Genomic DNA, 13696 nt, shown 5'->3' on the forward strand with positions numbered 1-13696 from the left:
GAATGTTTATCTATTTAGTTATTTATTTGACATGAGTATTCATCACGTTTGTGAAATGAATGACATCTACAATGTGTTTCTCCCAGATGACCTTTAGTTACTACTTCTCGGGACCAGACGCCGGGGATCTGGATGTGTTGACCCGGCAGTATTACACAGGCGTACAGAGACCGGCATGGCAGCAGTCAGCGGGGACAGCTGAAGATTGGACACAGGTTACTGTCTCATTTCAAGAACAAGACCCATTTCAAGTAAGTCATTTGAAACATTGGGAAGTTTAGTGAATGTGACATCAATGAGCAGAATCATCTCAAATCATAACCTCATTTAGATAATTTATGAGGAAGTGCTAGAATAGCCTTCTCTGTTACGATAGGCTGTAATTGGGTGGTTATTATGATCAACTGATGAAATCCATGATAAAAATGAGATGAGGATCTTATTTTCATAATTAATGAGAAAATATGTATAATTTTGTTAGTCGGAATGAGTAACATCATTTGGCGAGGATATGAGGTCGTGGAACTCTTTTTTGTAATATGTCCATTCCAGGTGATTATTCAAGGCGTGCTAGGCTACGGGAGAGATGCAAAAATTGCTATTGACGATATTTCTTTCTCATGGGACTGCGTACGAGAAGGTAAGAATTGTTTTCACAGTGGCAGAAAGTTGAACAAGTTTTGTTGAAGACATTGGTGCTAGCATGCTGGAACAAAGACATTTTGAGCAGCTACATTGTGCAATTTTAAAAAGTATATGGTTTGTTGTTCATTACCTACTCTACATGAAGTGTGCTTAATTGTCTAGTTGACGGGAGTGTCCGGTTAGTTGACGGTGCCAGGTTCGATGAAGGGCGGGTGGAGATCTACTACAACCACCGCTGGGGAACCATCTGTAACATCGGCTGGACCCGGACTAGCGCTGATGTGGTGTGTGCTCAACTGGGGTACAGGGCGTCTGTGTGGACAGATACTAGGTACATGTATGGATATGGAAACGGCAAAATATTAACCTACCAATATCCTCCTATCCTAGTTTTTTAATATTGAATTCTTGTATGTTCCATATCCATGAAATAACAGTGTACTATTTCATATTTCTGTTAAAAGGTATCCCGCACCGGACTCAACACCCATCCTCCTAGATGACGTCACCTGTGACTCCAGGAACAAGTCTAGAATCACAGAATGTCGGACGAAGCCGTGGGAAAACTGGAGTCCTCTTTGTAACCATGACAGGGATGTGTCTGTCAGATGTGTGGGTGAGTTCATTTTTCCTTTTTTTTCTTTTTAGGGGGGGGGGGGCATGGGAATAACAATTTCTAGTGAAATCATCCATATGCAGGTAAAACTTACAAATACACACGTTTCCCTTAGTAGAATGCAATACTTGGCTAAAACTCGACGTAAAATCCATATTTGATTAGACACCATTTCATGAAAGATCCTCATTTTCAAGTCGAAAATGCCTATTCTAATTACAAGCATTATGTTCATGATTGTTTTTAAACTTTCTCTTTGTTTTGTTGTCACTTATATCATACTTTTTGTTAAAAATACCCGATTGGACGGCTCGTCTGACTAGTAAATAGGATTGCTGCAAGTTAAGACCTGCAAATCTAGCAAATTTATATATTTCATTCCATATATTTTGTGATGACTGTTCCAGGTCAGTGGCACCAGTGTACACCGGACCAGTTTGTATGTGACAACGCAGTCTGTCTTCCTCCTACCGCTCAGTGTGACTTCACAAACGACTGTGGGGATGGAAGTGACGAGGGGGACTGTGGTATGCATTTATGAATTGTTTTTTGTTGTTGTTGTGTGTGCGTACTGTTACTCACTGTTATTGTGGGTCCATTAGAGAATTATTAGGGAACTCCATTACATTACATTGAGTAAATTCAATTACATTGAGTAAATATGACATCAACCGTCCTTGTTACCTGCAATTATATTGTGATTCCAAATACATGAACCCTCCCAAACTATATAGTAATGCTAAACCCCTTGAACAGGGAGATACCCGGGACGATGTGACTTTCAGAACAACTTGTGTAACTGGGTCCAGTTGAAAAGCGACACTGCCGACTGGACCCGGGGGTTCGGTGGGTCTGAGGCCGGGGTGCCATTGGTGGATCATCAGGGTCTAACAGGTATGAGTCAATATCAGCCTCATTTTAAACGACATGGCTTGTGTCCTAAGGACTAATAAAAAAACGTAAGAAATGACTATTAGGTTGTAGTTGCACGTAAAGACATTAGTTATGCATGTGTTTTACAATTGCTTGGATTTGTTAAAGAAAATTAGAATTGCAACAGATGTTATTGCATATGATATTTGACACTCTGCAACGAAATATACATTACTAAGACTTTGCAATATTTACCATATGCTGGATCATGTATTCCTCTTTTCTCTATCTACAGATGGATATTTCCTGTACGTAACTGCCGCTAAGGAAACAACAGCCTTCTTGCTGCTTCCCACGTTCTTCATTTCCAGTGGTAACAACTGTTCCGTAAGTGTATACTTTTTTTCTGTAATCCTACAGATAGATTGGGTACTTACAGGTTGGTAACAAAATGAAAATCCAACGTGCTATTTCATAAATTTTACATCATGAATCTCCCACAGCTGCTGTTCCACTACTACTTGGACATTGATGACGCAAATCTTTCCGTTCGGATTGCATCAAGAACAAACGCGAGGATAGAATGGCAGCAAAGCGTTTCACAAGGACCGAACTGGGTCAAACAGGAGGTGCCGATCCCGGACAGAACACCGTTCCAGGTTGGTGTACTTAATCGGTACCAAGTCAAGAATAATTCATTTCTAAACTTTAAGTTTAGGTATTGACCGTATATATTCAACCGACATTAAAACATCATTGACTAAGTGTAGAATATTCAGAACGACCCATTGATGATACCTCGTTTATGAATTCTTTACTATTCTGACATTTTGCTCTAGGTCTCTTTTCAAGGGTCAATTGGGACGCCTTCGCCTGGGTCAATAGCCATAGATGATATAACATTGACGCCAGGCTGTATTATCGGTAAGACCTCTCATGTTGTTTTACATGCAAAGTAATTGTGACAAAAGGTTTAGGCTACACTAGTCTTAAGGGCTGGTATTTACATTTATTGAATCAAGGAAATATATTTAACTTTCTTCCCATAGCTGTTGATTCAATTGGCGCTTGTCTTTTCTTTTTTCAGAATACGACGGCTGCACAGAAACATCGTTTACTTTTAAATGCGGCAGCGGTGAATGCATCTCCCTGGACTATGTGTGTGATTTTCAAGTGAACTGTGTAGATGGGAGTGACGAAAGGCTTTGTGATAAAGGTATCCATCACCATACATATTCATTACCTAATTACATGTATAAATGTTAAAGATATACTTGTCTGTCAAATGCTTTTTTGTCCATTAATAAATGCATTTTTTTAATAATGTCGCATTTTGCTTCTATCCGCAGAACCAGGGCGATGTGATTTTGAAGAAGGCTTCTGTTCCTGGTCATCTGGTCCAAGTGACATCGAATTCCAACGGGGGAGAGAATCAACAAGTACTAGCGGTACTGGGCCACCGGTGGACCACACTCACCAAAACCCATTAGGTACATTCATCTAAGCAATTATATCATTATCTTAACAAACTAATTAGCTGAGCTTTATGTTCCAACTTTATGTTCCGTAGATATATAAAGTAATGCTTAGTTATTAGAAAAAAATTCCGAAACTTGTGCCCACTCGATTGTAACACTTAATCATAGACTTGTGCTATCCCTTATTATTTGAATGATTATGATATAGATTTGTTAGATTTTATTCGACATTAGGTCTTGTTCAACACATTTTATTGTTTGTTACTCTCTTTATGTAGTTTGCCATACATTGTACCATGTGCAATTGTCGTGCAATAAAGTTCTTACCTTATTTAAACTAAATTTCGCACCCAGGTTTCTACATATTCATCGACTCTTCAGACAATACTGAAGGGCAAAAGGCCCAACTTGTTAGCCCCGTAATCACGGACGGCTCACCCTGCCAGGTACGGATATTAAACAATTGACTTAAAAAAAAAAATATCTGTATTGTCAGCGACAACAGCAAAGGGGCTGGATACTTATTTTCTTATCCTTTTCATCCCTTGCTTGACATAAGTCTATGGCTTAGGGGACAAACTGAGCTACAATTATGATCTGGTATACTCTCCAAGCAGAGGTTGATTGGGGAAGATCGTTTGATTTTTATATATGGCCCGTTTGGTGGTGGTAGAGACAAAAAATTGTTCATATATAAAAAGAAAACGATCTTACACCATCAACCTCTGCTTTAAGAGTTATCTGGTATCCCTTATAGACAAGATGTTCTTTTTTCCGTCTAGTTCCGATTCTTCTACCACATGCAAGGCCGTAACATCGGCAGCCTGCGAGTTCTGGTGAGGAACGTGGAGGATGAATCAACACAAGAAGTGTGGCGACGGGAGGGACAACAGGGGAGGGGATGGCTGTTTGCTTCAGTCAACATCGGTACTAACAACAGGAAATACCAGGTATCTGGTTTAACATAACTGTGGGATACGTATCGAGATTAAATAGGCTCGTTGTTGTTTAATGCACATTACGAGTAAGTCATTAAGTTTAATAGGACATATGATTAACTTAAACCATTGACGTACCCCTATTTAGGTTGTTCTAGAGGCCATTGTGGGAAATGGAGACCAGGGAGACATAGCTGTTGACGATGTGTCTTTCGCAACCTACTGTCCTCTTCACGCAGAAGGTACATTCTCTTAGATTATAACAAATTGTCATTCATTTAAACCTTAAAATTCCATCTTTAATCATTTAATGGTGATTCCTTAAAAAAATAACGACAACAGCAAACAAAACATTTTCTGTCGTTTTATTTGATTGTTTGCTTCTTACTCCTAGGTAAACAAGACGGGTTGTCGTCCACATCAGTCATAATCATTGCCGTCTCCATCGTGGCGGTGGTGATTACAGGAATCGTCGTGACCGTCATTACCGTCTATTGCAGGCGTAAAAGGATAAAGAAAGAAAGGTGATCAAAACGTTAGATAAAGTTATTGCACTTTGCAACTACAATATCGTTTTCAGTGTAGCATCCTCTGATAAAAGACGGTAGTAAAATAATATGCTTTTTTCATTAAATAGTAGAAGTTTGTTACCATTTTTTTCTTTTGCTAGTCATCTTCAGTAGATGGCTCCATTGACTTGAATCAAAGAATAGTTTTATCTGCATTTGCAGAGCAAACCCTCATGGGTATTGACTTAATATGAGGGTATCAAATAAACGTTACGTTTTAAGTAACTATCCAAAGCATTTGACAAATTCCCTGTCCAGATACGGCAATAATACCCAGAACAACAGTCACCAACTCGGACGTTTGCCAGCTCGACCACAACTCGAAGATAGTAACGTCCGAACCTACGAAGACCTAAGAAGGAGCACTGCAAGTAAGTTGCCTGCTATGAACATATTAATCTGATTTACGCAAAAGTTAGACAATTTGTTAAATTTTTCTAAAACAGATGGAGTGTCGAAGAATTACAACTGAGATTCTGAGAACTTGGATGATCAAGCTTCGAGTCCTAAATCCCTATAAAATCCGTAACTGTTGTAATACATGTATTGCTTAACCTGTGAATGAAATGACACGCAAAACCGCAAATGATAAGACACTATCCACTGAGTGAAATAGAATTTTTTATTGCAATTGAGCTGATTTAGCCGATGGTTTAAACCGTTAAAATTTAAACAAACGAAGGAAATCGACAAACATTACATATCATTCCAGGGAATCTTATCAACAGGGAATTCTGATAGGCAACATAAAATATCCATATCCAAACCAAGTACTAAAAAAATATTTCTTTTTAACAGACAATTATGAGTCCTTACACGGTGCAGGAGGGCGGCCGGTAGAGTGGTCTGTCACACCACGGGAACTTAAGGGGCAGGTGAGTAACTTCTTAACGCTTCATCTTAGAACAACATGAAACAACGTTAAAAACACGTACATATAGATACTCAAAAAAAGAGAGAAAGAAAGAAAGAAAGAAAAATAATAATATTAAACATATGATGGGCATAAGCTGCATTATATGGATGCCTTCCAGCTTCGTAGTAAGACTTAAAAATTCTGGGCTAAATGTCACTTTTAATTATGTGTTGGTTTCTTGTCGGTAGGTTGAACCTGACGGAGCATACGCCATTCCTGCCTACGCGTCGTCCAAAGACCTGTTCACAATGGACAGCAGCAGTCAGGCCTCACTGGTCAACAACATCGTAGACATGGCAGCAACTGGGAAGTCCGACATGGCCTGTGAGAACAACTACACCTTGCTCGTTGGTAATTTATACTTATTGTGCACTTATTTCTCACAGAGCAGTAGTAATAATTAAGCCTTTACGACAAGAACGTTCGTCTTCTAATGCACTACAGGAAAAGCGGGGTTAATGAATTACAATAAATGTCAGGTAAGGCTAGAACCAGTGTGTTTGCTTTAGGTGATAGATAATACCAATGTAGCTCTACTTGGTGGAATCATCACTGTTGTATTCCCTGTATTGTATCTTATGAAACTACTCATCTCTTTCACGTAATAGCTTAGATACAAACGCAAGGTTTACTCCAGATAAACAACTGAGTTTGAGATTTCAGACAATTGTGCTTGACACCTCTGCCTTATTTATGACGGATGGATGGAAGTTACTTAAGGAGTCAAATGTGTAAAGTAAATATCACCAAATTTTCCTGGCACTCATCACCATTGCAAAATCCCACGACCTGTGCAGCAATAGGTAAATTTTCAAAAGATACATGTAAGAAAGGCCAAATCAATAACCATGAGGTGTTTCTACAAATTTCAACACAACCTTGTCAATAATCTTTATCCCAAACATGCGCAAAATGATACATTTCGAAACTCATGTATCATTCTTTTCCAATACAATATTTTAAGATAATGGATTTTCTGGGTTTTCTCTACACCTTAGCCTAGACGATTATTTTCTGGTAACTTAAAGAATTAACATCATTTGGTGAAAGCATTAAGTCCTGGACGTTCTATTAATGTTGTGTTCTGACTTGTCTTAATGTATTGTTTTCAGATGACCGACTTCAAAACTTCCTGAAGATAAACGGCTTCGTTGACTGCATCAACATCATGGCAGAAAATCAGTTTACTTATGAAACCCTCCAGTCCTGTACAGAGGTAGACCTCATCAACATCGGCATACCCTTAGCTAAGGCACATGCTATTCTGTCAGCTCTCCGGAGCGAGGGGGATTACGAGAATACAAGGTCAAATGAACTTGTTCCCAGTAAGTATATCTGCCCTATCAGCAACAGTGTAATGAGAGAACCAGTACGTTCTAATGACGGCTGTATCTATGACAGGGCAGCTATAACAGCTTGGTATGACAGAAATGGCTCTACACCAAACATGAAGGTTAGCACACTTGACCTTCAGACAGTAGACGACCTTCGACAGGAAATTGACCAGTTTCGGAAAAGGAGACAGAAAAGGGTGAATGGCAGGCAGACTGGTCATGACGCTAGACCGGACTCCGCCCAGTCTGACTCATCCAGGTGTGCCACACCCATGACAGACGTGGACTGCTAAAACAAACATGTATACAGAGCTTCCGTAAATAATGTTATCAGGTTGGAAAACGAATTAATGGTAGAGTTCTTTGATCACAACCATTTATTTTTCACGAGCTGACAGACTAGTTAACAGTGAATACCCAAGTAACAGTGCACTGTGAACTATGTAACACCTTTAGTGCACTATGCACCAAGTAACATCTTGCGTCAGTGCACAAACCAGTCAGAATTGCCCTGATGAAGATGACAGACGGTCATCGAAACGTCGGCTCGTGAAAAATAAATGGTTGTGATCAAAGAACTTTGCTATTCATATACAGACCTTATAACTAACTTTAAGAAGATTCGTGCTTCTGATAAAACCAACGTCAAAAGACAGCACAATATCAGAAAGTTATCCTTCTCAATGATTATTCAAATTTTAAAAAATTGTTAATAAGGACAGAATTCAACCACATTCACAAACAAACCACTTACACTGACACATGGTTGCCTACTGGGATCTATTGTCTAAACAAACGATACGGAAATGAATAAAAAAAACGTATAAAAAGCTTAAACATGCGTACGAAAGAAAGCTATCCCTAAATCTTCATTAAGAGTTATTGACCACCACATCAAATTAATGTAGGCAGATACAACCAGACCCCTTTTGAACTACAGACTCTGTATACTTAATACAAGTAAATAAATCTAAATCTAAAAAATGAATAGTAAAAAACAAATCTAAGAATGAATGTGGATGACATACGTACTTTTTATGAAATTGAATGTGAATAAGGAATTTCTACACAGTTAAACACGAAACATTTATACAAATTATAATGGACAAAAGTTAACAAAAATAAATGTTAATTGGTATACACTCGTTTAACAAAGAGGAGCAACATGTAAGCAAAGCAATCATTGTTAACTAGCATTTCATGTTTAATTGTTTAATAAACCATTGATTAAATCACATTATATTCATGTTCTTGTATACATGTGTATGGCCTGTTTCCGCGGGTACATTCCGCTCGCTTAATCTTATTAATACTGCCGTACCGTGGTTTGGCAATCTAAAACTTTGTCCCGCAACTCGGTGCGTTTTTACCAAATATGCCGAATACTTGGTGCACAACTATTTAAGAGTGACGGTATTAAGGTAGTTCTACGGAAACTTAAACTTCGGAAACGGAAATGCAAAGAATTGCATTTCTTTTAACTTAAGTTTCCACATAAAACCAATGGCTAAGTAACAGTTAAAATTGTGAAGTGGTCGAAACAAGTCAACGAAATATTTTTTTTGCTGTGACCTTTCGTCGTGACGCTCGACACCTTATCACATCATGATATGTTTTTGCTGTTTGCCATACAAATGGTGTTGGTCGTATTGGTGAAAAAAACGTAGTGCGAATTGCCAGTAACACTGCGGTAGGTATGCAAATGTTAATGGCGGCATTGCTAACCAAGAAGTTAACAAAGTATATTTAAATGCTATTCCAAGATCTTTCTTCAGATCTTCATGACATTTTATTCTACTTTCATTACCGAAATTGATACCATGCATGGTGCTTTATAAATTTTGGAAAAAAAGCCGCAACATACCGGCAGTTGAGCAGCCTAAAACTTGTGCTCGCTCACAGTTGACCGGCTAACATGTCAAAATGAACACTACAAGATATTAGGCAATAGGTAGCATAACAAGGAAAATACTTAACCGTTAAAATGCTGCAAAGGTCAAAACAAGTCGAATAAAAAGACAATGCCAAATAGGTTTTATTGTCATGACTTTTCATCATGTCCCCTGGCACCTTATCACATCATGACATGCAATTATGTGCTGTTATATCACAACAAAAATTTGTTCTATGAATGATACATTGCATGGTGCTTTTTATATTTTGGATAATGTTGAGCAGCTTAAACGTTTGCAGGCATGATAGGATGAAGTACAAGTAAAACTCAATTCAAAGCTTACTTTATGATAATTGGTAACATTTGCAATGTAAGGCAGATCATTGTATAAGAATACTAGTTACATTGATCTATACACAGATTTAAAGTTATACAGTACTTGTGGCAGTAACAATGTGGCCATGTCCGTCACAAATGGACCATTCAAACGTACTAAAAGAATCACGAGTTTGTTACTTTAAATGTATCTTCCTTCTTCTGCTATGTATGTTTGCGTACACACTGTTACATTTTTTTAATTGAAATTGCAACAATGCAATACACGCGGAACAGAGAAAGCTGTTGCTGATGTTGTGTCCCACACATATCAACGAATATTGGACAGACAGTACTCATTTTCACTTGAGTCTAGTTCTGCAACTCGCCGCTATTTATCGCCAATGTAGGTGGCGCTTTTGCAGCGAGAATGCAATCCAAAACGTGGCTTGTATCCCCCTCGTCCCGGTTCATCACTGGGGTTGATTTCCTTATCCAGACTGCTTCTTTAATCCATCAAGCGGCGAGTTGCAGAACTCCAGTCAGAAGCTCTGAGGAAGGTGTCTGATAAACATCGAAACGTAAGCAGGTGAGAACCGTACTGGTTGTGTAAGAAGAAAATTCTATACCCTAAGTATCTTCCAACCTGATGAAATTACTTACGGAAAAGACGCTTGGTTGCTGAGGTCATTTATAGCTTGTTAGAGTCTGGGAGGTGCACCGTCTCTCATGAATTAGTTATATGTATATAGGCGATTCGGTCCCAAATGCATGTACAACTAGAGTTCCACGATCTCATACCTTCGCCAAATGATGTTAGCCTTTATGAATAAGAAATATACTAATCTCCCTGATTATGCAAATAGGATCCTCAATTGCATGAATTATATCAGTCTGTTGATCACATTCTCCACCAAAAGACAGTCTTATCTTAACAAAGAATGCCATTTTCTCATAAATTATGCAAATGTGGTCCTTATTTGAATAAGTCATGTTTAATTATGTTCACCTTCACTTAACTTTCAAACACCCCAAGTATGAAACTCCAGGCAGTTACCACTACGCAATTATAACATTTTCTCATTAATTATGCAAATTAAGTCTTCATTTGCATAATCAATATTTGCCTGTGTTTCTCTCGTTCTTAATAACATATGTTACAAGCTTGAACTTCCTATCATGGAATGCAGCTGATTTATTGAATTTCCTCATTAATTATGCAAATTACATCAATATTCACATAATTGTAATATCATTATGTCAAGCATCACTTAAGCTACCTACATACCAAAAATCACGATGATCCATCAATCGGTTCTTGAGTTATCCTCTTTTAAACATTTGTCCTTTAAACCCCCCTGCAGTTCTAGAGCAAGCCGCTAGGGGGCCTAAACTCACGTCACTTCTTCCCCAGCACAAGAGCTATCTGCCATCCAAATTTCATCACCATAGCATGTCTGGATCTTGAGATATCAAAACCGGAAGTTGAGCTGCAGTACCATAACAAGCCGCTAGGGGGTCCAAAATCTAATCATTTTGAGGTCTCATCAAGACCTACCCATCTACCAAGTATCAAGACAATCCATCAAGGCCTTCTCAAGTTATCGCGTTGACAGACAGACAGACACACACACACACACACACACATACACGAACGCCTCTGAAAACATAACCTTCTTGGCGAAGGTAACAAATAATCTAATTTCAGAGGTCGTTAAAAAAACACTAATTCTTCATATTATCATACACAGAACGCCTTATATATAATGATAGTAACATTTAGCTTACATGTTACATGTCATCGTAGACAGAAAGGAAGGCAACTAATACTCAGACTTTTTTTTCTAATCGTGATGCCATTGAACCATATCTTCTACTTTTGATTACTCTTCCACATAAGAATGCTGTTCTCAGGCTGTCTCTCTCCCTCTCTGTTTACCTCTAACTGACATGACAGTCAGTGGCGTGTTAATTGGTGGCAGAGGTGGTAGGTTTGAGAGAATTTGATGTGCATTGCGAGACATTTTGATCCATTCATCAGAAGCATACGATTACGGTTAGACCATTGGCATACCAGGCCTAAGTCTGACTGAAAAGTAGAAGGTTGCTGATGAAATCGTCTTGTTTGTACATGTAACATGTCCATGCCGTCAACGTATTTCCACACTGGACTCACGGCGTCAGAAGTGGCATCATCGCACAGGTGATAACGGTGTGGTGGTGGACTTGTTCAAATGCCTTGGAGAAGTCTGAAGCCACAAGAGTACATATAGTAGATGGATTAACCCAGTTGTTAGACGCGTGTACTGTAGATCGCCCAACTGTCCAGTTGTCTGTGGTCAAATTTGACGTCTTTTAGATCTTTGAGAACGGGAGGTTTAGGGCAATGTGTTGGTCAATACTGTACATTTAGTTGGTCAATACTGGCTGGTTGGTTTTAGGGTCCTGGGACCACAGTTGCTTGTTTCCACTTGTCAGGAACTATTTCGTTTGGGAAGACAGAATATTTGAGGATGCGATAGTACGGAGAAGTGGGTTCGCAGGCGAATTCCTTCGGTAGTTCCAGTGAAATGTTTTGTGAGCCTGGTGCCTTTTTTGTCTTGACCGCTAGGCGGCGTTTGTAGACGTCCCAGACTTGCAGGGTTGGTACTTGTTTGGGCGCAGGAAAGTTGGGTAAGGCTTGCAGGCAGTACATTGGACACCACGATCATCATACTGGTCATTCTGGCATGGCTGATACAAAACAGAGGCCCACTTTATATACAGCTTTTCGAGACAGCGGGACTGCCGACAGCGGGAACGCCGTGTGAAGAGAATCCCCGGCAGCGGTCGGTCTGTCTACACACGTCGCGACAGCGCCGTCCCGATAGCGGGAAATATCACCGCTGTCGCGAAAATGATGGTGTAAAGTCGGCTTAAGATACGTCAGACTCTGTCAAGGTCATTTGAAGGGAATCATCAGCTCCAGACAGGAGAGACACTGGCCTGGAGATGGACTGCTTGGGTCAAGTGATGGAAGACAGAGAGTGTTGTTCAGCCATTTTGTCTCGAGGCCAGGGACACCAGGACTCGACATAAGTCAAGTCAGACACATTTTTGGTCTAACGCACACCATCTTAGTTGTACATGTGGGACGGGAACTCATGACACGGATAAAGTAGGTAAAAGATATAGGCAAGAAATATGAAATATACATACTAAATGTACTACAGTGTGTAGCTTGAAATTGTTTTAATCACGATGATTAAGAAATTGAGTTTGTACGGCTTCCAAAGGTGCATATTTTGTTTCTATTGTGTTTTATAGTTCTCGACGTCGATATGTTGTACATACCATGTTAGGCCACACCAAGTAAATTTTATGGATGACGTCCGCGCGCGCATTGATTTTGGCCTGTTCCTAGAAAACAAACCAAGAAATTCCGCTTCCTGTAACTTGGGCCAAAGAGTCACGACAGTGCTGCAAATCGTCAGATTGACGTGAAACCCGTAACGCGAAAAAACGCGAAAGCCTATGGCTATTGACAGGATCGTCCTGTCAATAGCAGAAAATATTGCACTGCTGACAGGATCGTCCTGTCAATAGCAGAAAATATTGCACTGCTGACAGGATCGTCCTGTCAATAGCAGAAAATACTGCACTGCTGACAGGATCGTCCTGTCAATAGCAGAAAATATTGCACTGCTGACAGGATCGTCCTGTCAATAGTAGAATAATTTGCACTGCTGACAGGATTTTTCCTGTCAGCAGTGCAAATTATTCTACTATTGACAGGATCGATAAAATTTTGGTATTTTTATTTCGTACTGGAAATTTTGGGGTGGGCGCTGGTTCGTGTAGGTCTTATGTAGATGTTATTATGTATGCTATTAGGCATTTTTTACGATCCTACGCTGCGGCCCCTGCAGATCGTCGTGCATACATTGATCCCCGCTCGGTAGCGCGCGCCTGGCCTCCCGTAAACAATGCGGCGGCAGTGCGTGCCTGTCGCCCCGACTAGCCTCTACCAGGCACCGCGGATCGCTGGAAAAATAGTAGAAATTGGCCGAAATAAAGGGAATAAGGTCGGCTAACTCCCTTGGTATATATTCCCTTTATTTCGGCCAATTTCTATTATT

The 13696-nt window shown here is 39.6% G+C and overlaps 1 protein-coding gene across 6 annotated transcripts in view; it reads left to right on the forward strand.

The window, feature by feature from the left end:
• Positions 1–8526, forward strand: part of LOC109461807 (MAM and LDL-receptor class A domain-containing protein 1-like) — a 101292-nt gene extending 92766 nt beyond the window's left edge. For 2 of the 6 annotated variants that reach the window (XM_019758252.1, XM_019758247.1), the window contains exons 7-24: positions 553–640; positions 808–976; positions 1110–1261; positions 1669–1788; positions 2018–2155; positions 2430–2521; positions 2638–2793; positions 2974–3058; positions 3222–3350; positions 3484–3624; positions 3967–4058; positions 4395–4562; positions 4699–4792; positions 4945–5074; positions 5378–5490; positions 5918–5994; positions 6224–6386; positions 7148–8526. In XM_019758252.1, coding sequence (XP_019613811.1) covers positions 553–640; positions 808–976; positions 1110–1261; positions 1669–1788; positions 2018–2155; positions 2430–2521; positions 2638–2793; positions 2974–3058; positions 3222–3350; positions 3484–3624; positions 3967–4058; positions 4395–4562; positions 4699–4792; positions 4945–5074; positions 5378–5490; positions 5918–5994; positions 6224–6386; positions 7148–7662 — 2622 coding nt within the window. In that variant the 3' untranslated portion in view covers positions 7663–8526. The remainder of the gene's footprint in view (positions 1–552; positions 641–807; positions 977–1109; positions 1262–1668; positions 1789–2017; positions 2156–2429; positions 2522–2637; positions 2794–2973; positions 3059–3221; positions 3351–3483; positions 3625–3966; positions 4059–4394; positions 4563–4698; positions 4793–4944; positions 5075–5377; positions 5491–5917; positions 5995–6223; positions 6387–7147) is intronic. The other 4 variants (XM_019758249.1, XM_019758253.1, XM_019758251.1 and 1 more) reach the window with 3 other exon arrangements.
• Positions 8527–13696: the final 5170 nt, after the last annotated feature.

This window comes from Branchiostoma belcheri, unplaced genomic scaffold (genome assembly GCF_001625305.1).
Source record: "Branchiostoma belcheri isolate BF01 breed outbred unplaced genomic scaffold, Haploidv18h27 scaffold96, whole genome shotgun sequence".
Taxonomy (NCBI): domain Eukaryota; kingdom Metazoa; phylum Chordata; class Leptocardii; order Amphioxiformes; family Branchiostomatidae; genus Branchiostoma; species Branchiostoma belcheri.